Here is a 25,905-nt window from a genome sequence, read left to right on the forward strand (position 1 = left end):
AATTAATACCTTTTAATGGGCTAAATGAGTTTGTACTTCTTTAATAATCAGAAAAAGACAAAAGAAAAATTCAAAAATATGAAATGGAAATTGAGAGACATGTTATGTATTTATCTTACTCCTGACCACTTCTTAAGAAAAAGAACAAATATGATCAAGAAAAATTTTATTGAAAATTATCTTCGACTAAAAAGGAACACCAAGTGACTTGGCATGAGACTGAGTAATGCCCTATTCCAAGAATTTGGTGGTCATATTCTAAGAACTTTCTTGTCTCCATGATGTAGCAGTATGCAATAATGCTAGCATTATCATCTGAGTGGAATTGGGGTGCCCATGTTTCTGGAATGGGATATTCATATCCTTGAGGCTACAAATCTTAGGTGAGTGTATCTCCAGAACCCAAGGCCTTTTTCCTTCATAGGAGCTTCCTAGAACCTAAACCCATCTGGATTGGAAGTAAATCCTCTGGGAGGGCTGTGAGTCATATCGGCAGCACTGGGATGACCCAAGAGAAACTCAGATTCACACTCTTCCTGTCTATACCCACATGGGCACCTATGCCAGGAAATTAGAGAAACTCTTTGCTTATTTAGTCCCCAACTCTGACAGTGCTGGGATGTGGCAATACAGATACATTGGAAGCAGTAGATAACTACAACCTGAAAATGGACTCTGTAAGGGTGCCTGATTTCCTGATTATTTCATCAATTTAAATTAGCTCCTCAGCAAAGGAAACCATAAACAAAATGAAAAGACACCCTACAGACTGGGAGAAAATATTTGCAAATGATGCAACCGACAAGGGGTTAATTTTCAAAATATACTAACATCTCATACAGCTCAATATAAAAAAAAAACCCAATCAGAAAATGGGCAGAAGATCTAAATAGAAATTTCTCCAAATAAGGCATACAGATAGCCAACAGGCACATGAAAAGATGCTCAACATCACTAATCATTAGAGAAATGCAAATCAAAATTAAAATGACATACCACTTCACACCAGTCACTATAGCCATCATTAAAACATCTACAAATAACAAATGCTGGGGAGGGTGTGCAGAAAAGGGAAGCTTTCCTACACTGTTGGTGGAAATGTAAGTTGGTGCGGCCACTATGGAAAACAGTATGGAGGTTACTCAGAAAACTAAAAATAGATCTACCATATGATTCAGCAATTCCAGTCCTGGGCATATATCCAGAGAAAATTCTAATTTGAAAAGATACAAGCACCCCTTTGTTCATAGCAGCACTATTTACAATAGCCAAGTCATGGAAACAACCTAAATGTCCATCAACAGATGAATGGATAAAGAAGATACGGTGTATATATATATATATGTATATATATATATATATATATATATATATAGTGGAATATTACTCAGCCATAAAAAAGAATGAAATAATGCCATTTGTAGCTACATGGATGGACCTAGAGATGATCATACTAAGTGAAGTAAGTCAGAGAAAGACAAATACCATATGATATCACTTATCTGTGGAACCTAAAATATGACACAAATGAACTTACATACGAAACAGACTCACATAGAGAACAGACTTGTGGTTGCCAAGGGGGAGGGGTGTGGGGGAGTGATGGATGGGGAGTTTGGGACTAGCAGATGCAAACTATTATATATAGAATGTATAAACAACAAGGTCCTATTGCATAGCTCAGGGAACTATATTCAATATCCTATAATAAACCCTAATGGAAAAGAAAAAAATTAGCTCCTAACGAGATCTTCATTTGATGTCTGACAAATTATTCTAATGTTCCTCTAAAAGAAGAAGACTAATCTTTTTTAAGAGACAGGATTCTGCTATCAATTATTTTAATATATTATAAAACTATAAATATTATAATATTAGAACAAACAGTAGTCTCTAAAACCAACTCTTATCTATAAAAAACTTATTGTAAAATAAAGAGCATATCTTGAGTCAGTCCAACCTCTTACACTGGAAAAGTCGACAATTCAGAAAAATAATTCAGATAGATCCCTACTGCCAAAATAAATTTTTATAAAATATTAGAAGCATGTGTAAATTATCACCTAACAGTTCTCTGGAATAGGAATTAATTTCCAAGCATAAAAGTAATAGGAAAAACATCACAAAGGAAAAGATAGTTTTGACCACACAGGATTTTAAAGCCTCTGCATATCCGTCCTCAAAAAAATAAAATAAAACATAAATTGAAAAAATTGCAATCAAGTCAGTACTTTATAGTGAGCTTTGCGAATTAATAAGAAGAACCACAGTATTTCAATATAAAAATGAGCAGGGCACACAGACATTTACACTGCCTAACAGATACAAGAAAATAACTTCCTACCTCCTAGGAATTTAAAAAATCAAATTGAAAGAACACTGAGAAACCACCTTTCACTTTTTAAGTCAGCAAAACAGCTAACATGATTAATAACACATGTTGATGAAGTTAGTAAGCCAGGTACTCTCCAACACTGCTAGCCAGGGTGCAAATAGGCACAACCTTTGCGGAAAGTAATTTGGCATTTTGGCAATTTAAGAGCCTTTTAAAAAGTTCATAGTTCATATCCTTTGACACAATAATTTTACATCTAAGAATCTATTCTTAACAAAATAATGAGATGAACTTTAAGATTTTGCTACACACATGAATCCAACAAGTATTTTCTGAGAGCCTGTTCTATGCTGGGCCCTGGGTTGGCAGTCATGGTGAATAAGACAAACAGGGCTACTGACCATCTGTTACTTTAAAAATGATGTTTACTGTGATATTTCTAGTATGCCAACCCTAAAAACAATCTAAGTAACACAATAAGAGAATGAGTAAATAAATTACGGTGTGTTCATAAAACAATATTATAAGGGCATTAAAAATAACTTCTGGAAAAATCTGTAATGACATGGGAAAATGCTTATGTTAAAATGTTAAAAGCCAAAAAATCATTATGCAAGACCAAATATATAATATTACTACAATTATGTAAAAAAATATATATACTCAATGTAACATAGGTTACGTAAGTGATCTCTGTATTTTTCTAAAAGTCATAAAACCTGGGCTCTAGTCTCAGCTTCACTGCTTATTACTAACACATGACTATGGGAAAGTCAGTTAAACCTCACAAGCCTCAATTTTCTAATTTGTAAAATGGAGCTGTAATTCAGGCCTTGACGCCCTCCCAGAACACAAATTAGATAATGCATGAACTGGTGTTTTGTAAGTTGAAAAGTTCTAAACAAATAACTGCATACTGGATTTTCTTAGTAGAGAAGGATGATTAGATCTGAAAGACTGAACCCCTTTCTCCTACTTTTCTATGTCTACTTCAAATTCCTATTCAATACAGTGTTCATTTAGGGGAAGTTTTTCTTGACTTGTCCCATTCTCTCTCGATCACTTACTTGGCATCTCTGCCACATTTATATGTACTACATTAATTCACACTTGTTGGCCAAGTATATCTCACATAGTGACTTTTCTTCTTCTAATCTGGAATCATTTATGAACTGAGTTTTTAGGAAATTCTAAAACTTCCATTTCTTCACGCCTGTCCTAATCTTTTGCCCAAAGGAAATAGGGACATAACAACTGATTTGCCCTAAAATCAATAGATCTCTTCAGTAAAACATTCTGTAATCTCTCTGATGGGTGACATCTGGATCTAAAATATTATTCCCATCGCTATTATATTTTAAGTGTAAACCTTTCTCTGAGGCAAAGACCACCCACCTGATGCCTTGTGAGGCACTGTTCCCAGCAGAGGGACATTGACGGTTGGGTCTGCCATGATGCCTTTATCCAGGGAGCGCAAGGACAGGAATTCATAGAAGTATTCTGCCTACAACAAAAGGCATTGACAGTCAGCACCATGGAAACCACAGAGAGTGGGAAGGCACTTCTCAATTCATCATCCCTCTGATGGAAGACTGACATTTTTCACTACAGGAATTCTGGAGCACACGGCACTTAGAATATTGTGTAGGCATAACTCTCTCTTCTGGGTTTTAGAACTCTAGAATTAGACTCTGCTTGGAGAGAAGTGATTCTTTAAAAATATTAATAACACATATCCAAGATATTCACAAGGTAGCCTTTTAGCTTAAAGGGATTAAGATAACTTCTCTTAAGGAAACAGGTGATGTCAAAACAATCTTCAACTAGCCCTTAGAAAATCCATCTCAGCTTCTTGGGTCATTCTTTAATTGTTTTCAAATCTGACGTGAGTCTTTGACCAGAATTTGGAAAGATGTAATAAATAAGTGATAATGAAAGCAGCAATCTATTGGCAAAAGAAGACATGAAAGTCCAAAATTTAATTAACTTGGTGTGAACGTTTATTTTTCAGTACCATTCCCTTTGGAAGGTTTATATTTAACATCTCAATTTAAGTATGGAGAGAAAAGTCTAAAAATGTAAAAACCACCTCTTCAATATGACAACAAGCCGTAAAGCTTTACATTGTAAACATTTTCATTTTCCCACTGAGTCTAGTTGAGAAAATGATTCTTGCTACTTGAATGGCCGTGAAATACTGAGAGTAGTGATGTATAATCTCACTGTAGAGCTTTGACGCTTAACTGATTCTCAGCTGGATTATTAAAACGGTTTGTGATGGAAACAATGTGTTCTTGCTTAAGAATAAAGAACAATCAATAAATAGCACAGATTCTGAAATGAAAGATAGGCAGATTGAGAGGTTCTGCAGTTATCTGTAGAGATATCCAGAATTTAGATGGGTTAATTAAGTTGATTACATAAACATGGGCTAGGAAGAAGTTTAAAAAAGAATACAGCCTATCTTATATGCAGTATAAAAATGTATATGCAGTATAAAATTTATTTTCCAATGTGGAAGATATAAGAGATATATGGTAGACATTGATACAACTTTCTGCCTTAAGTCACAATCTCAATGTATTAGGCATTAAGGACTTTACCATGAGGGTGATAATGCAAAAGGGTAATCTCAGCAGCTATAGGGACACTGTCCATGCCTGGAGTGAGTTGAAAAGCACTTGCAGGTTTCACTAGGTTAAAGGGGGCACCTTCACTGACCAAATTCCCACTGCAACCGCTTCTTTGAATTGTGGCAGTGGTTCCAGAAGACCACTGTGAAAGGTTCCCTGGGTGGGTAAAAAGAGTTGTGTGAATTAATTTTACTAAATTCATTCACTAGGAGGGTCCTGAGGATAAAGGGTCATAAGACAGTTAATTCCTACCCTGTCTAAGGGAAGGATTGCAAGAATTCTGATGAAAAGAGTGTCATCAGGAAAGGTCATTCAATTGGAATTAATTCCTTTGAAAAAGAAAACATTATTTATGTCCCTTCAGGAAAACCAACGACTATTAAAAGTGGGCTACTTCTTAGATGGCGTTTCGTGAATCTAGGTGTTTTAAATGACTTCTACCAGCTGTGCTTCCCTCTATACTTTACTAGATAATATTTGTCATTCCCCTTTTTGTTCTAAAGCATATCATGGTAGGTATTATGAAGGGATTTAGCACTGTATGCCCTTGTAATTAATAACTTTTGGTTATTTATATTACCAAGTACAGTAATATCAGCAACAATAACACAACAACCACTTGTGAAATTCCACATGCCAAAATATTCCAAATATTTGTATTTATAGTACATTTAACAATGGAAAAGAGCTGAGTGGACAGAGTGCAAATATGGTGAAAATAAAACATTTCAGTAGCTATATTGCTTCAAATAACATATAATGTTATCATTTGCTGCTCCATAATTATACCTTTCACATTATAAATTAAATCTATGTTTATATGGATGATGTATTTTAAAATTGCATTTATAAAAACTAATATAATTTCAGTAAGTTTTTAAAATCATTTTTTGCAATAAGAAAAAGGATGAAAGACTAGACACCAAGATTAAAACAATGACTGTGTAGTATTTTTTTTTTTAATTGGAGTGTAATTGCTTTACAATGTTGTGTTAGTTTCTGTTGTACAACAATGTGAATCAGCTATCTCCCACCCCTCTAGGTCATAACAGAGCACTGAGTTGAGTTCCCTGTGCTATGTGGCTGCTTCCCACTAGCTGTCTGTTTTACACATGGTAGTGTATATATGTCAATGCTACTCTCTCACTTCGTCCCACCGTCCCCTTCCCACCCTGCGTCCACAAATCCATTCTCTACGTCTGCATCTCTTTTCCTGCCCTGCATGACTGTGTAGGATTGACAGTAACTGACTTTTTTCCTTTTTCTCTCTTTTCCAAATTTTCCACATGTGGTTCCATGACTTTTATAGTGAAATAAATACACTTATTTAACAACAGACATTAATCATATACCCTGCTTTCAGTTCTGTGTGGCTGATGATAATCATTGGCTCTATTTGTATAAATCTCTGATCAGAGTTGAAATATTCTTCTTGGGCTTCTATTTAGTGGGGCCACACTCACGTAACAATGTATTTAATCTCTTGCAGTCTCCCTGAAAGTGTGCTTCCAGGAAACAACACTCGGGTATTTAAGCAGATTCTGAATGTCTCTTTCAAAAGCTTTTGATGATGTTCACAGAAAGTGGGGCCGAAAGAATTTCACTCAGTCCAGAAATATAACTTCATAGAACCTTTGGGTCTCCTGTTGTTGCTTTTGAGTGTGGTCATATAAAGTAGGTTGGGAAGCATGAATGCGCTATATTCAGTTCCAGAGAGTTTATAATTAGCATTGGCATGGCCTCGCCACAGGATGCAGCTAGGTTTAATGAACTTCTCTGGCAAGCCAATACTCTGATCTTATCAATCACAAATTTTTACACTACAGGTTTTAGGATGTCCGTTTGATTTCTTTGAGAATCAGTAAACATCATGGCTTTTCTACTACAGTTCTAAGACTATCACAAGGAACTGGTCAAAACAGTTTCTTCTTCGGATATTATCAGCAAAAGGCAGCTGCCAGAGAAAACCTTTTTACTTATTTGGCTTTCTTTTTAGAGATGATGATGCTATAATCTCTAAAGTATATAATTTTCTTCATACCTGGCATATATTTTTCAAAAGGACTTTGTCCATGTTCATGTCCACTGCCTTCTTAAAAACTCCAACTTGAAAACCACTTAGAAATTGACCAACCCTTTGTCTGATCTCAACACTGACTTCTTTCAGTTTCACTTTGTCATTATAAAGCAATCTATCAAAATCACCAATACCATATAAATATTTTTACAAATAAATTATCATCACCATGAGGTAGAGAGGAAATATATTCCTCATTTAGCTTAAGGGCTTAAATATTTCCCTTAAAATCATAGAAAATGGCTGATGAAAGAGGTGATAGATTTATTAATGTCATAACTCCTAGACAGGACTTTATGTTTTTACTTTATTTATAATAAACATTCTTAGTCCCAAGACTCTCTCCTGGAAAAACTTATTTGGGGGCAAATAAAACCTAAATTCTATGCCAAAGAGAACAGAGAGCTAGCTTTAAAGTTTGGGAACAAGTTTCACAAATTGCACATTTATTATTGAGATAAAAGTAACTCAGAGCATGAACTGCAATAGGGAGGTGGCATGTTGGAGAGCATAAAACCTCTATTAGGAAAAAGTACATTCTGTTACATTAAATGACACTATTGGAAACTCAGGTAGTGGTAACTAGGATGCTTATTTGGGAAACACATGAAAGGATTGCCTTGTATTCAAACAAAGAATGGGTCTATTCAGAAGAATAATTCACTTCTAAATTAAGTTGCTGAGAAATCTTGCTGGCCTGGTTTGCCACGCAGTAAATTTTCTTTTCATAGAGAGGTATAAAAGACACCCAAATATTATCAAGAAAGGAGGGCTGGAAGCCATTTAACTTGCTTCCAAGCAACTTGGCTGAATATTAGAGTTGTTCCTTCCAGAAGAGATGAAGACATCATTTAAACAGCAAAATGGGATAACTCATAAGGCCTTTGCTCTGGCACTCATTTTTGGGTAGACATGGAGAAAGGAAGCAGAGAACCGCATTAACCATTGGAAGGAATGGAGAGAATCCAGTATTTCTTTTCCACCTTTGAAGTTCTGAGTTTATGGTGTACACTTAATCTAATAAGCACAATAATTGCAGGAACCTCTGAGTTAAGAATCAAAGGTTCTTCATAAAACCATGGCTCTCAAACCTCTTTTAACTTTATGTATTACGATGTTGGCCTAAGTGTTCATGGGAAAACTTAAACAATAAAGGTATCGTATTTGTCCCTCCAAAATTTTCAGGTGATTTAAAAATACAGAACAGGGGGCTTCCCTGGTGGCACAGTGGTTGAGAGTCCGCCTGCCGATGCAGGGGACACGGGTTCGTGCCCCGGTCCGGGAAGATCCCACATGCCGCGGAGCGGCTGGGCCCGTGAGCCATGGCCGCTGAGCCTGCGTGTCCGGAGCCTGTGCTCCGCAACGGGGGAGGCCACAATAGTGAGAGGCCCGCGTACTGCAAAAAAAAGGCACACAAAAAACCCTCCAAAAACAGAACAGGACTTCCCTGGTGGTGCAAGTGGGTAAGAATCCTCCTGCCAATGCATGGGACATGGGTTCGAGCCCTGGTCTGGGAAGATCCCACATGCCGCAGAGCAACTAAGCCCGTGCGCCACAACTACTGAGCCTGCGCTCTAGAGCCCGCGAGCCACAACTACTGAAGCCTGCGCGCCTAGAGCCCGTGCTCCGCAACAAGAGAAGCCACCGCAACGAGAAGCCCGCGCACCACAATGAAGAGCAGCCCCCGCGCACCACAGTTAGCGAAAGCCTGCACGCAGAAATGAAGACCCGACGCAGCCAAAAATAAAAAATATAAATAAATAAATAAATTTATTTTAAAAATACAGAACATACTGCCATAAAGTTTGAAATTTTACCAATAATTTTTGCTGAGTGTTCATTATACTCTAGTCACTGTTCATTTAATTGTCACAACAGCCTACTATTATAGCATACAAGTATGTTCAGATTAGCCAGGCCCTGAGCCTGAGAATTACAAAAGGGATATAAAATAGCTCCTACACGGTATGTGAAGTGCAAGAAGAAATCTACTAAAATAAGAAAGGAAAATAGTTCAATGCTGAAGTCCCAAACAAAACGAATAAGCATGCCCAATGCTTAAAATAATCTGACACCTGAATGTCTAGACCAAAAATGCCAGATCTCACGTTCTTCCTCGGCATTCTTCTTGTTACCTCTCTGCAAAATTTCATCCTTCAAACTCACAACTCCTTATCCTTGGATTCTGTGACAGTCCGCTGATTCTTGTCCCACATCTTGACTTTCCTGAATGTCCTTATTAAGTCTCCTCTCAGCTCACAGTCTCAGAAAATCATTCGGACTCAAGCCTCAGCTCTTCATTCTTTACATTCTGCCATAAAACGCCTGCACTTTCACAGACTGAAGTACTGAATATTTCCTTCTGAGCAATGATGCTCAGTGCGAACCATTTACACCACATCATGGCGTGCTGTGTCAGCATGGAGCCTCATTCACAAAGCACCATCCCCACCTGATTTCTTTGCATCTGTCGACAGTATTATCATTTTTCCATAATAAAGGCAACAAACCTTAGAGTTGTTTCTTGCCTCTCCCCATAGCCAGACACCAAAATCTTATCCTTTCTCTTTTCGTAATCTTTTATTTTTTTAACATCTTTATTGGAGTATAATTGCTTTACAATGGTGTGTTAGTTTCTGCTTTATAACAAAGTGAATCAACTATACATATACATATGTTCCCATATCTCTTCCCTCTTGCGTCTCCCTCCCTCCCACCCTCCCTATCCCACCCCTCTAGGTGGTCACAAAGCACCGAGCTGATCTCCCTGTGCTATGCGGCTGCTTCCCACTAGCTATCTATCTTACGTTTGGTAGTGTACATATGTCCATGCCACTCTCTCACTTTGTCCCAGCTTACCCTTCCCCCTCCCCATATCCTCAAGTCCATTCTCTAGTAGGTCTGTGCCTTTATTCCCTTCTTACCCCTAGGTTCTTCATGACCTTTTTTTTTTTCTTAGATTCCATATATGTGTTAGCATACGGTTATTTGTCTTTCTCTTTCTGACTTACTTCACTCGGTATGACAGACTCTAGGTCCATCCACCTCACTACAAATAACTCAATTTCATTTCTTTTTATGGCTGAGTAATATTCCATTGTATATATGTGCCACATCGATTCTATCTCTTCCTTTCATTCCCACTGCTCACCCTAACCCAACCTTTATTGCTTCAAGGTGGCATTACTGTAACATTTCTGAAATATTCTTCCTCTCTGCCTCTTTAAAATATCTGCCATAAGCCAATATATCTAATGAAAACATCACTTTTTATTGAAGTATAGTTGACTTACAATATTGTGTTAGTTTCAGGTGCACCACATAGTGATTCAGTATTTTTGCAGATTATATTCCATGATAGGTTATTATAAGATAATGGGTATAATTCCTGGTGCTACACAGTATATACTTGTTGCTTATCTATTTTATATATAGTAGTTTGTATTTCTTAATCCTATCCTCCTAATTTGCCTCTCCCCCCTTCCCTCACCCCTTTGGTAACCACAAGTTTGTATTCTATATCTGTGAGTCTGTTTCTGTTTTGTATATACATTATTTGTATTATTTTTTATTTTTTTGATGTGGACCATTTTTAAAGTCTTTATTGAATTTGTTACAATATTGCTTCTGTTTTATGTTTTGGCTTCTTGGCGGAGAGGCGTGTGGGATCCCAGCTCCCCAACCAGGGATTGAACCCACACCCCCCCTGCACTGGAAGGCGAAATCGCAACCACTGGACCGCCAGGGAAGTCCCTGTGTTATTTTTTAGATTTCACATATAAGTGATGCAAAGTATTTTTCTTTGTCTGACTTATTTCAATAAGCATAATATTCTCTAGGTTCATCCACACTGCTGCAGATGGCAGTATTTCATTCTTTTTTACGGTGGAGTAATATTCCATTGTATGTATAAACCACATCTCCTTAATCCAATCATCTGTTGGGCACTTGGGTTGTTTCCATGTCTTGGCTCTTGTAAACAGTGCTGCTATGAACACAGGGGCTCATGTATCTTTTTGAATTAGTATCACTTTTGCCACATCACAATCCTTTCCTGTCTCTCTTTATCTCCAGGATAAGGCCTTTAGCCTGTTTGAATGTCCTCCACAATTTGGCTACACATTTCCTTTATTTCTTACTAGTCCCCAACAGGGATACACTGATGGAGCTCAACTGGCCTGCTCTGTACATACTGGAACCACACCTGTATTCCAGTGTTTTGGCCTATACTGACCTGTGATAGGACTTAAACCAGCCTGGCCCTTAAACATGTACTGCCATGTATTATTATGAAACTTTTCACATGTGTATATCATGTATTCTCATATACATTTTGGATTCTTTGTGTTGAGGATGGGATTATATATTTTCTTCCAGAACTCTATTGGAGATTCACTCAGCCTTGTGCACAGCACAAGGTATTTAATAAATATTTGCTGAATGAATGAATGACCTACCAAGAAACGTCCAGATGTGTAAGGCCACTGCGTTCCAGAACACATTGTTGTGGTGAAGTGGCATTAGCCTTTGATTCTACTGATAGGCAGCAGCTTCTCTGTTTTGGCAATTGCTAAATTACTTTTATGGGTCAAAAGATTCTCTTTTACTTTGCTGTGTGGCAGTCATCGCAGCATACATAGAGAATAGAGAACATTTTAGAAGAAAAGAGCAATCAAACAAACACTGACATTTGATATCCAGCCAATCTGGGCATAGTTTGTAACCGTTTTATGCTTGTTTGGGGACAAAACCTTGGCAATCAGGCTCCCAGAAGGAATATAAGCAAATCGTGTAAACAAGGTCCAGTTCTGAAACATGACTGTCCAGTGCTCTTCTGGTTCATATTTCCCACTTGCATCTCTCCTATAAGTTACATATATATACTTATAATGACATGTAATTTATATAATTTTAAAAGTTTATAAATTTTGTAAAATTTACATAAATTTTGCATTCTGTAAGTTACAATATGCAATTGCCAATGTCACTGAAATATCAACAATGACTTTTTTCCTGCTTTCTTTTGAAACTGGCCCTAAGAGGAATTTGTTTCAACAACAAAAAGAAAAAGCACCTTCTCATGCAGAGTAGTTATTTAATTATGTCGCTGGCTTGGATTAAATTGACATTAAAATTAACATTTTTAAGGAGAGAATTTCAATCAGCCTAGTTCTTCTGTTCTAGTAATCGTTTTTATACACACTAGAGTAGACCACAGTCAGTGGGCTGGTTGAGGGAGTGAAGTTATTGGAATATAATGGTAATAGTAAAACTTAAAGTCCAAATAAACACACCCGGGACCACAAGAGTTTTGTAAACTAAAACTGGCAGGAGATCACACAGTTTGGCTTCACATGAATCTGAAATATCTAAGACATTTTCCATTTTTTCCTCCTAGGGTTTGGAACCATCATCGCTCATGCAAACCAGAAACAGACTGGGTTATCTGACAAATCCCTGGCTACTCACTCTCTTTTAAGATTCCTAAAGATAGGAAAGCAATGCAAGAGAGCTATATTGCTATTTTGTATTCGATAAAACGAAAAGTTAGGTTTTGTTTTCTTTTTAAATTTTTTGAGGGCGGGGTATAACAAGGCAGCAGAACAGCAAAGCATCAGAGAATGGAAAAGGTTTTTTTAAAGTTCTTTTGAAGACTGAAAAAAAGGGTATCAGTATAAAGACCATGTAGGCTCTAAACAAAATACAGCCCCGTTCAGCACACATTCACCAGACTGCCAAAATTTCCCTTGGAAAGAGCAATGTTGGTAGGGTAGGAGATAGATGGGCCCCTGGGCTGGATGGCTGGTGTTTGTCAGGTGGAGTAAAATTGAAGCTTTGTTCTCACCAGACACTCCAGAAACCGAGCTCTGCTGAAGTAAAGAGATAAGATGACCACTGCTGAGGTCAAGGAAAACTTCCCTGTCTGCACATGCACAGGAAAGCTCCTTGGGGGTGAAAAAGGGAGGGTGCGCCACCCCATAATAAGTGTGGACATACGCCCCACAGGCCTCTGTGGTGGGATACATCTTAGCAAAAATTTGTGCACACATGTTGGGGAGGATCCTAGGACCAGTCAGGTGTGGAAAATAGAACAAGATAATTGTCCAGTAAACAAAGGCCCGGAAGGACTGTCCTATATAAGTGATTTAAATCACCTCTTTACTGCGCTCCTCCTCATTAGAGAGGACGCCCGTACCCTTTCCCTCTGGGTGTGTATTTCTGCCTTGCTTCTGTCTTAAATAAACAGACTCATCTGTGTGCTCTCCTACATGTTATGCTGTGTCTCTGATAATAAACTTTGTACCTGTTTTTACCTCCTTGAAACATTCTTGCTTTCAAATGGGGATAAGAGCCAGGGAAACTTTGTCTTTAGCCTATAGCTCCTGGTGGTCCAGCAGCTAGGATTCCTGGTTTTTTTCATCCATGCTACCCGGGTTCAATTCCTGGGCACGGAACTAAGGTCTCTCTTCAGGACCGTTCACTGCTGCCTCTCTGAGATCATCGAGAGCAGTGGGGTTTCTGAAAGCTTCATTTCTTTTTATTCCTCAAGGCTTCTGGGACAAGTACCTCCTTCTCAGAATAAGCTTGCCCTAATTGAAGGATTTGTAAAGTTATGGGTCAGTGCCAACCTAAAAACTGGGCAGTAGGAAGAAGGACCATATTGGGCAATAGTGCGTGGGGTAAGGTAAGGGACTGAGGAAAGAAAACATCATTACAAGTGGTGCAGCTGGCACTTTGAGGGCTAGGGACAGTCTATGCAGGAGGTATGGGGGAAAAAAACCAGTGTGGAGGAACTCAGGAGCACAGCTACAATGTCTCCTGGACACTAAGAATAATTATTGGAGACCATGGAAGGGCTAATAAAGCAGCAGTATGAATGCAAGTGTTCTAGAGGAGATGGGAGAGGGAGAGTTCAGTTCTGACAAAGGAAAAGGAATACTTTTTCTATTTTTTCCTTCACATCTCAAGATTTATATTTGAATATTTCTTTTCTTAAAGCTTCAGAAGCAGTCATCGGGTATTCACTTAACGGAGGTGGTGGGTGAGAGAGAATGTGCTAAGAGCTATTTCTCTAATAATAATTTAGAAACTGTGCATGTACCCTTACACCTCGTTTATTCTTCATCAGTATCTCATCCCCTTATCCTCTTTCACATAATTCACTTGGTGGTATAGTTCAGTGTATCACATTTTTGGGGGGCAGAATGACACTTATAAAGTGTACCAATAAATTTGGGTAGTACATATAAGTAGCTCAAAAGAGGCAAAGTTAATATTCCATTTCTTTCCGAGTTCTTTATAATTTCTCTCTAGAGGTATATATTTATTACATTCTATTGATAAAAAGTGTTTGAAATTTTTAATGGACTTAGAAATGTCAGGAGATAGTCTCAGTGATGGCTTTTAAAATATTTAATATTAGGTCATATTTTTCTTAGTTTAAGCTTCAGGTAAAGAATTGCTTCTGCAATTCTTTAATTTTTTTTATTGAATCCACATGGACAGTATTAACTTCTTTGATAAAACCCAGAAAAAACAGACTTTCTCCTTTAACTTTGTTTTAAAAAAATGCATTAAACTAACTTGTTAATGATTATGAGATATGCCTTAATTTGACTTCTTTGTTCATATCATTTCAATTTCATATATCAGAATACTATGTGACAAGATATCCTCCAATAGCCAGTTGTTCTGTTCCTACCTAAGAGCCAAAGAGAAAAAAAATCTGTAACCTCATAATTAGATTTTCAAAGTCCAAAATTTAGAGAACTAGGCTTACTAGCAAAAGATTCAAATAATAGTCACCACTATACATTTTTTTATACTTCAGAAAAAGCCATTGCCTTGAACATATAGCACAATTAGCCTTTTAAATCTTCTAAGCTCCTCTGAATATTTGCTGTTATAAAATTGTTAGTCATCCATGCACCAATCATCCCTCTTTAAGAAAAAGAGAAACAGAACTGAAGCAATTTCCTGGAGACTACTGATGTTGAAAACCCATAATCTGAGGACTGGCTAAATCTATGTGGCCAACTCCAGTCATCTCCGAGGACCCCTGAGCAATTCTTTTAAACATCCCTAGTTTCTCCCTTCTCCTACACACAATTCCATAGATTCCCCCAAGTCCTCCGCCCCATTCCTGCTGTCTTCACTCAACTGACGACAACATCTTATCCACAATGAAAACAGAGACTGCTAGATAGGAATTCTCTCAACTTTCCTCCGTCTGCCTACAAATAGGCCACATCCACATTCCATCCTGCTTCCTTCCCACATCCTCTGAGACTGGCTCCATCAATAATGTCATCTTCTCTCATCTATAATAATGTGATGAAAAGGTTAAAAACCCAACCCTGTGCCTACCAGGCTATCTTTCTTCCTTCCTATTATTATAATGCTTCCAGAGGAAGCTATACTTGTGGCCTTGGTTTTCTTGCCCATCAGTCTTCAGATCACTAGAGTATGGCTTTTTCTCTCATTACTATTAAAATGTTTTCCTAAAAGGTCACTGATGACTTTCAAGTTGTTAAATCCATTGAGCACTTTTCTGCCTTAATCTCTCCTGTATTCTCTTAAATTTTTTAACACAGTCAACTTCTCTCTCTCTTTGACCTATACATAGCAACAATCTGGGTTTTCTGTCTCCTTCTCTGATCAGTCTTTCTCTATGACCTTCACATGCTTCTCTTTTTATAACTGCACCTTACAACGAGTTTGGAATGTGGGCCCATACACCATTAGAGAATCCATAGCTTTTCTGTTTATATGTATATGACTGTTCTGGGGGGAGAGTAGACCCTAGCTTTTATCACATTCTTAGAGGAGTCCATGACTCAAAAAAAAAAAAAAAAAAAAAGTTAAGAACCACTGCCTTCAAGGTTGATGTTTCCAGGATACAACTTCCGGTCTGCTCTTCTTACTTCTGCTCTCTTCTTGGGGTATCTTAATTGTTTCTATGTCTTCGATTTACACCTACATTTCCATGATCTCCAAATTTTTATCTCCAGTTTTCACCCTTCTTCTGAGCTCTAGATTCATATTGAAAGCTGTCTACCAGACATCTACCCTTGGACTTAACATGCTTGAACCAAACTCATTATCTTCCCAATGAACCTGTTCACTTATATGTCTTTAGACAGAAAGCACTCTATAACTAGTGGCCCAAGCTATAAACGTGGCAGTCTTTTTAGACTATTCTTTCAACACCCACCTCCACAAACTTTCACTGATTTCTCAAATCTATTTCCTTCTTTCCTTCCCATTGTTATGACCAAAATTCAGACATTTCTCACTCATGCTCCTGTAATTGTCCCTCAACAAATCTTCCTATTAATGAATGACCTCCAGATGTATCCCCTCCAATCCACATTATCATCCAGTTTTTCCTCCTGAATGCCAGCTGGACCACATCACCGCTCCCACTTAAAACCCTTAATAATTTCTAACCACAAGGAGGAGTTCAGCTACAGCTTTGCGTTGGGCTCTGCCCACCAGCCTCTTCTCTCATGTCTTTCCTCACGAGGCATTGATCCGGTCACAGCAAGCTTTGAATCCACTGAGCTGCCATGCTCGCTCATGGACCCTGCTCCCTCCTCTACACTTGGAATGTCTAGCCCTGCCCTTGTCCACCAGGCAAGGTCCACCTTGACTTACCTCTCCAGACTCAGGTGAAATGTCACCTCTTTGGTAAAACTTTTCTACTCCAGATGCTTCTTTCCTGTCCTCTTCCTTATCTTTACTATTGTGTTTATGCTAACAATCTATTTACTTGTCTTCCCACTCTCCTCTAGGCAGAGGATCTTGTCTGTTCTTATTTGAATCCCCAGTGACTAATATATTTTTTGTGGCTCAAAAATGATTATAAAAAAACAGATACAAGCTTTAAGTCCAATTAGTCATCTCCTTAAAAATAACAGGTAAATCATGTCTTACCATGTCTAGTCCAAGTCATGAAATTTCTGACTTTAAATGAAACAGAAACCCCAGTATACTTGTGAAGCTTTGATTAAGAGAGGTAGACTGGAATTCTAGTCACAAGTCAGCAGGAAACGGGTGACAATGAGGCCACACACAAGAAAACTAAGCTGCCTCTGAGCTGGCCCTCCACTGAGACAGCTAGCAGTCCAAATAACACCATCCAGACGCTGGGGTGAATTTGGGTGAGACTTGGGCTACAGTCAGACCAACTTGGCTCAAATTCTAACTCCACTACTTACTAGCTGGCCTTGGGCAAAATCTCAGCCTCTTATTCATTCAACACATATGTATTGAGTGTGCCAGACACTAGGCTTTGTGTATGCCTACAGTGCCAAGGATGAGTAAAAACAGATCTAGTTTTTGTCCTTATGGAGTTTGCAGGCTGGAAGGGGGTTGATCATTAATCAAATAATTAAGACTGTGATAAAGTATTTCAGAGGAGAAGTATGTAGAGCTTTGAGAATATGTAATTTGACTTAGCTTGGGGTCAAGAAAGGCTCGCCTGAGGTCTGCTGAATGCACAGAAGTTAAACAGGTGAAAGAGGGAGCAGCATTTTCGGCAGAGGAAAGATCAGGTGTGTAAGCTCTGACAGGACTTGAGGAACTGAAGGGAGGCCACAACCTACTTTATAGCACTTGCAAGGATTAAAATAAATAATGTGTGTAAAGTAGATAGCCAATGTTGGCACACAGTAAGCATTCAACAAATAGTAGGATTAATATGCAAGTCCCTTATTGATGGGGTGTGGCAGCAGTTTCTAGACAGTGGGAGAACCCATAGGTAGAAGGAAGCAGTCTGAGGATTTCTGGGTGTTTGGGGCTGGAAGAGTGTGATCAAGAGGGTTCTCACAGTCCTGAAGGACATCAGCCATGTGCTGTGGTTATAGGGAGAAGAGTTCAAAAGGAGAGAAGTGGCTGTGAAAATAGTCTAAAAAACTTTTCCTTTTCTGCTTATTGCAGACATGGGTTTATAGTTCAGGTTATCCTATGTAGGCAAAATTGCAATTACCTTATTTCTTTAGCTTTAAAACAAGTTAGAAATGTCTTTTCAAACTATTAATTTAGAGGATAGAAGAACAAGTATGACAACACCACAGAGATGTAATCAGAAATATCTAGGCTATGGGAAACTCTATATGCCAAAAACCTAGTCTCCTCAACAAAAATTTGAAGAAATTTAAAAATGAGAGCAATGGGGCTTCCCTGGTGGCGCAGTGGTTGGGAGTCCGCCTGCCGATGCGGGGGACACGGGTTCGTGCCCCGGTCTGGGAAGATCCCGCATGCCGCGGAGAGGCTGGGCCCGTGGGCCATGGCCGCTGAGACTGCGCGTCCGGAGCCTGTGCTCCGCAACGGGAGAGGCCACAGCAGTGAGAGGCCCGCATACAGCAAAAAAAAAAAAAAAAAAAAAAAAAAAAAATGAGAGCAATGGAGGGGAAACATAGATTAAAAGAGACCTAAAAGACTTATCAACCAATCACAATACGTGGACCTTATTTTTGGATCCTCATTCAAATAAACAAACCTTTAAACAGGTATGATGTTTATGAGAGATAGTTGGAAATTTAAACACTAACTGGATATTTGTTTGTATTAGAGAATTATTTTTAACAATTTAATAGTGTGGGTTTTTTTTAAAGTTATCTTTATAGATACATACTAAATATATTTGTGGATGAAATGATAAGATACCTGAAATTGTTTCAAAATACTATGGGAAGGGGAAGTAGCTGGGGAGTACAGATGAAACAAGACCGGCCATGAGTTAATAATTCTTGAATTTGGGTGACAGATACATGGGTGTTCATTTTTCTATTCTGTCTATATTTGTATTTTTTTTTTTACATTTTCCATAATAAAAGCATTTTAAAAAAGAAAATGAAGTCTCATACTGGCATCTATGTTGACTGGATAACCTTCAATTCACAGAGAATAACACATCCCAAGCGATACGGCAATGCTTCCCCTCTGGCCGGATGCTCGTAACTAAGGCTCCCCACCGGCTCCAGACACACTAGCTTCCTGCTGTTGCCTTAACATGCCAGGTATATTCCCACCTGAGGAGCTTGGCACTAACTATTCTTTCTGCTGTGATGCTCTTGCCCCAGATATCTGCACAGCTTGCTCCCTGAATTTTATTCCGGTTTCAAGTAAAATGTCATCCAAGCAGCCTTGCTCGTTCATCGTCTCTGAAATAGCAACACCCACCATGCATATTCTTATTTTCTGCTTTAATTTTCCACATAGCACTTATCATCACTTGATATATGTCCATTTAAACTTTTAAAAATTATGTCTCCTATTCACCACATGGAAAGTAAGCTCTATGAGGGCCAGCACTTTACCTCTTTTGTTCACTGCTGCATCCCTGGCACGTAGAGCAGTGCCTGCCACATGGAAAGTGCTCAATCAATATTCATAGGATAAATAAAAGAAGGAATAACTAAATAAAGATCCACTAAATACAATGACCTATTCTTCTGTTCATGTTTCAATTTGGAAACGTTTTTATTAATTAATTGGAATTAATTTACTTTAAAACCTTACCCATCATCAGAGCTGTTGGCTGAAATTGATCCCTAGGATAAAAGACAAGATATAGGAAAATCAAACATACTTTTGGAAATAAAAGCACAGTATAATTTAACCACAGTAACATTTTACCTATTGTCTGATTTCTTTCCATTCAAATTGTAATATAGGAAATTGGTTGTACGGGATAAAAAACTGAATTTACTAAGTGTCCATCATTGGATGAATGGATAAAGAAGGTGTGGCACATATATACAATGGAATATTACTCAGCCATAAAAAGAAACGAAATTGAGCTATTTGTAATGAGGTGGATAGACCTAGAGTCTGTCATACAGAGTGAAGTAAGTCAGAAAGAGAAAGACAATACCGTATGCTAACACATATACATGGAATTTAAGAAAAAAAAATGTCATGAAGAACCTAGGGGTAAGACGGGAATAAAGACACAGACCTACTAGAGAATGGACTTGATTTTATGGGGAGGGGGAAGGGTAAGCTGTGACAAAGCGAGAGAGAGGCATGGACATATATACACTACCAAACGTAAGGTAGATGGATAGTGGGAAGCAGCTGCATAGCACAGGGAGATCAGCTCGGTGCTTTGTGACCACCTAGAGGGGTGGGATAGGGAGGGTGGGAGGGAGGGAGATGCAAGAGGGAAGAGATATGGGAACAGATGTATATGTATAACTGATTCATTTTGTTATAAAGCAGAAACTAACACACCATTGTAAAGCAATTATACTCCAATAAAGATGTAAGAAAAAAAAACCCACTGAATTTAATTTAAGCAGAAGAAAATACAGTCGGTCAGCCAACCATGGATTCAAATTGGATGGAACTGCTGATGCGAAACCGCAGATACACAGCGTTGACTGTATTCATTACACTGAGCCACTTTATATACTAAGGGATGGAGCATCCTCGGATTTGGGTATTTGTGTGCGCTTTTGGAACAAATACCCTGTGGATACCGAGGGATGATGGTACTCTTATATTCTTAAGTAAGTTCAGGCAAATAGTATTACTATCAGAGTTTCTCTAAGACAAAAATTAAGACTTCTGTAGCTCTTGCCTTGTTTAACACTGTACTATACACTAGACAATATAGGCAATAAATACTACTGACTTAAACCAGTACTTAAAAAAAAATTTATCTGTTGCTTTTGTCAGAAAAGGTTCTATTTCAATACAAGTAGGTGAATATGAGTGTGAGGAAAACTTGTAAATAATTGAACAAATATCTGGGGGAAGAGCAAGCCAGCAGAAGGGAGAGTTAGTGCCAAGTCCCTCAGGTGGGATGGCACCTGGGACAATCAGGAAACAGCACGGAGGGAAGTGTGGCAGGACCACAGTGGATAGGGCACTGTGATCATGAGCACCTGGCTGGAGGGGAAGCATTGCCCTGTCACAGGCAAAGGGGTCAGATCCTCCCAGTGGAGGAACCCAGGAAAGCTGCTCGTAAGAACAAGATCAGCTCTAAACATCCTCTGGGGCCAGAGGTAAACACTGTGGGTGACATCACACCCTGCTGCTTATCTCCTCTCACTTCTTCGTGCTCCCCCCACCCCAGCCTGTACCCCTTTGCCCCAGTCTAGCCTTGGAGGTGTGGGAAGTGGTCTAATGAGAAGAGTCAGCCATGGTGCCTTCCAGGTCACAGCTAAGGGAGGACAGGAGTTTTAACTATGAATAAAGATCAGAATTTTTACTACTATACAGAAATGGATATTTTAATTACTGAAATGAGAATAGTCTTAGCACGAAAATACTCAGAGGACATTTTATATCTCTGGCTGACTAGTGAAATTCCAGCATCTGCCTGAGGATTCATCCAAAGGCTCAGGAGAAAGAAGCCTACATATAGTAAGTTTGGAGGTGCTGTTGTGAAAAAGATAGTTCTGTGGTGTTTTGCTTATTTAGTGTAATAGTTTTAAGCCCTTAGATTCTTACAGGAGGATTTTTAAGAGCCAAAGACAGGGCAGCATATTTTCCATCTGAATATTAGCCAACCTCATGGCCTCTCTATTTTGCCCACTTAAAATATGTCGGAATATTAGGGCCAATCTGAACCTTCCCTTGTTACTTTTTAATTGTTATGTTACATATTCGCTTTCTCATTTCTAAAAATTATTTCCTGTAGATTATTTATTTAATACTTGCAGTTCCTCTTCCTAGAGGTAAACCTAGTTAATGATAATCACTCTTTTCCAAAAGCACAGTGAATGACAGTGCTTTACAGTTAAGCAGTTTGAGGCAGATGCGAGCAGACACCACAGTTAGTCAAGCTGATTCATTTAAAAAAAAAAAAGGCACATTAAAGCTGAATCAACTGTCATCTTTTAGTGATGACTGTTGATCTGATGTGATGAGAGAAAGTTCACGCACGTGGATGGGTCGATTCTGCTCCCGGATGGTCTGGGACATCGTTAACTCATACAGACTGATTCTGGGCCTGGCTCAAACTTCTAAGCCTTTGTTCTTGGGGCTCAGAGGACGGCTTTGAAGTTCAGGATAAAGCTCTTCTAACACACCATTACCAAAGAATAACCTTTTGATTATGATCTCATGAAAGTATAATCAATAACTTACATAAGTTAAAACCATGGCAAACAGTGATGGTCCTGTAATTGGACCTTTATGAATTCCATATGTTACAATCTCTGCATTAGCTATCAGTCTTGCATAATACATATACCTCTTCCCCAAACATAGCCATTGAACTTTCTTAAAAGGCCATGAAACTTTTCACAGCTACTGAAAAGAGTTCAGCCTTGAACTCTTCAGGCCCTTAAGCTAGTGTGTGGGTACCTAACGGGCAGGATTTTTTGGAAAGCTTAAAAGGATACTTCCCGCAAATGCAATAGACACTCATTTGTGCAAAGCAATTTAATCAGAGCCAGTAACTTTTTACTTAATTGCATGACTTGTGTGCTTTAAAAAAATATATCAGGGGAATAAAAGACTTTTCCAACAAATCACCGTTAAAATATAAACGGAAAATATATTCATTTAGCAAAAGGCATGCTCTCATGTGAAGTTCCCAAATGACTGGGACCTGGCTAGGAAGCCATTATGTCACTATCTACATTATCTAAGATTTATATTTACTTCTATCTCTCTCTCTCGTTGAACTAAATTACATTTTTACTAAATTTAAAATGTGGGTGTTTAGTGTAGCTTAATTAGCTTCACTTTGGGAGAAAGGGCAGTAAGTATGCAAGAGAAGAGAAGATTTAGGAAGAAAAGTACCTAATCCAGGGCCATGGCAGCTAAAAACAAACAAACAAACAAAAACAAACAACAAACCCCCCAGAGTTTTCTGATCTATGAAAGGGACAAAGAAGAAGTCTAAATTGAAGGAACACTTAATGACAGAATAAAAGATATCCAAAGAAAGATTAGCCCCATCTTTTTGTACTAAACAACAGACCTTTAAAGAGAGATAAGTATATAAAGTAAAGAGAGGACACATCAAAGGAATTATTTTGGCATCTTGACCCCCTCCCTCACAACTATTACTACCCCTGCCCCAGTGCCACCTATTCAGTTTTGTTACCTGTTATCATGATTTTTTTCTTTTGGAACATATTTGAAAGTTGGAAACCTAATTTCCAGCAAGTGTATATGCCTTTCGAGTCCTTAGTTCAAAATAGCACTGCGAAATCTTTGTAACTCTACTGTTACTATATAGCACTTCTCCACTTGCAAATATGTTACCAGCTTTCACATTAAAATTTGAATTACTGACTCACAATGCATTCATTGTACCCATCTACAGAGAAATGTGATATTTGGCTTCATATCTATTTGATTATAATTCCTAGAGGCTGAGACCATAACTATTTACCAATCTCTTTTCAATGATCCAATGTCATTTTATAAAAGTAAATTCAAATATCTGTGTGTGTGCACGCGCACACACGCACACACACACACACGCACACACACACACACAAAGGGATAACCAAAGAAGACCGGTAACATCAAAGGGAAGAAGGATCAGGCTTTTTTGTTTTTAACATTTTCAGCTTGACTGTTTTTTAAGAAAATATCAGTGAGCTAGTTTTGTCCCCAGTTGTGACAGAGAATGACACATGACATAAAGAGGCAAAGAAATAGGCCAATGGGAAAAGTGTATGGATGCAAATCAGCAGAGCTAATATGATCTGAATCATGACTTGTGTGAATATGTGGAAATTAAAAAGCACTGAGAAATGGGTCTCCGGTATTCAGGAGGGAAAAAAAGGATGGCTCTGGAAATTATAGACTGGTCAGCATCAATATCTCTTTTAATACCTAAAAGAATAACATTAACACAGAGTCACATGACACAAACAGTGCCTGACTAAACTGATGTCCTTCCTCAAAAGAGAGGACAAGAAGCAATGGAGTGAGTCCACCTCTATTTCAAAATTACTATTGAGTCCTTCCCACAATTGGGGTGTCCAGCCTTTCTACCATTCTATGGGATGACAAAACAATCAAATTAAGAGCCACACCCAAAGCATAAACCTATGTCAGCCTGGTCTGCATACTGGATGGTGTTTCATTCAGAATGGTCTTGGAAAACCAACCTATTAGATATTCTTATTAGTGACTTTTATAAACAAAATGTGAAGTTGCTCACAAAAGCTGTAGACTTTCTTAAATTAAGTAGATTTTAATACTCTAGAAGACAGAAATATCCAAATCTTAACCAATTAAAATACAACACTATTAAAACTAAAAAAAAATATGCCAACCACTGAAGCATACTGGGGCAACTGAAACTAGGCAAATCAATCTAGAAAACCATAGTTTATCATAACCTGGATTTGAGTAAGCAATTTTATGCTATCTGAAAAAAGTCAACTTGATTATGAAACTTATTGTGTGTAAAATCCTTCCTTCATGCCATGCATTAGATATAATACTAGTATTTATTTTAAATGATATGAATGAATCCCAAGGATTCAGAGAAGCATACCAAAAGCTTATTAAAACCATTTAAAACGGCTTATGAAGGACAGTTTTTGAAAATTAAGTATCCAGATTGATTACTTTTCTAATTTCGTTTTTGTCTTTAATTCTTGGTAGGTTTTTGTTGCCGTTGTTTGTTTGTTTTTGTTTTACATATCAGTCTGGAAAACCAGTCTCTGATTTCAGTGAATTTTTGCTACATGGCTGTTCTCAAGTCCTTAAAGGAACAACAAAAAGAAATGAGATTTCACTGTAGAAAGTAAGATTCTGGATGGATAGAAAGTGAGGGCCATCAACATGATGAAAGTCTGGATAGCTAAACTGACAGGTGAGTTCTTACACAAGGCACTTAAAAATCTGCCCTACATGCTTCCTATGAGAGGCTGAGATTCCTTCCAGCTCTACTAATCTACAGTTGACCTTGAAAGTCTCTTCATTCAAAAACAGCCTCCCTGTCAACATTTCCTCCCCACTCCTCATGCTCTGGACTGGTGCTTTGCCTACTTCTTGTTTCGACTTTTTCCACTCCCAAACTTTATCATTTGTTCATGCTACTCTGTATCACTCTTTCTAATTCCTCCAAAATTGCTTTGTTCTAAAAAAAAAAATCAAACCTTCCATAACATTTACTTCTGAGTTATCTCCCTCCCACAGAACTCTTTCCATCAGCATTTTTTTTTTTTTAAAGAATCACCTCTCTTATGTATTTCTATCTCTAGTGTTTTCTCTGGTTGTGCCATATCACTTTGGTTCATACCCTCAATTTTCTCTGGTTGTGCCATATCACTTTGGTTCATACTATTAGAGGAAATTAAAGTAATAGAAGTTCTAATACCATGAGGAAAAATCGTGTTTATTAAATGGAAGAGGGAAGGAAAGGGAGAGAAGCTGTAATTCTAAGATCAGTGGATTCTAGGGGAAAGAACTAAACCCAAAAAAGAGCCAACATTCTAAAATGAATTGAGAGGACAACAGAACATAAGGGTCAGTACAAGTTGTGCTAACATAATGCCTTTCTTCCTTCTTAGGTAGTGGACAAAAGACAAAGCCAATCTATGAACCCAGGCCAAAATTTCAAAGTCATGTAAAAACAGTGCTATTTTTAAAGATATATATATCTAACTATTAAACACTTTTCAACTCTCATTGAAAAATCTGTATCTGTAGTTCCTTTTGATGCTGTTGGGATTTCCACAATTCGGGATCTCAGGGAACTCTGTAAACAGATCAGGCTTCACAAAGCCCCTCTAAGGTAAAATGGTAGAAGGTGACATTTTAGAGCTGGAAAATTCTAGGAGATCATATGGGGAAACTGAAGGCCATGGAGGTTAAGTTATAGTTCCACGGCCCATCCAGGCAGGTCTGGCCCAGCATGCTTTCCACAATAC

At 38.1% G+C, this 25,905-nt stretch overlaps 1 protein-coding gene across 1 annotated transcript in view; it reads right to left on the reverse strand.

Moving 5' to 3' along the window:
• WIF1 (WNT inhibitory factor 1) overlaps window positions 1-25,905 on the reverse strand; it is a gene marked incomplete at both ends in the record, with an annotated part of 87,698 nt that overhangs the window by 35,205 nt on the left and 26,588 nt on the right. Inside the window, one exon of the mRNA XM_079715938.1 lies at window positions 3,731-3,839. Coding sequence (XP_079572064.1) covers window positions 3,731-3,839 — 109 coding nt within the window. The remainder of the gene's footprint in view (window positions 1-3,730; window positions 3,840-25,905) is intronic.

The sequence above is a fragment of the Hyperoodon ampullatus genome (genome assembly GCF_949752795.1).
Source record: "Hyperoodon ampullatus genome assembly, chromosome: 11".
Taxonomy (NCBI): domain Eukaryota; kingdom Metazoa; phylum Chordata; class Mammalia; order Artiodactyla; family Ziphiidae; genus Hyperoodon; species Hyperoodon ampullatus.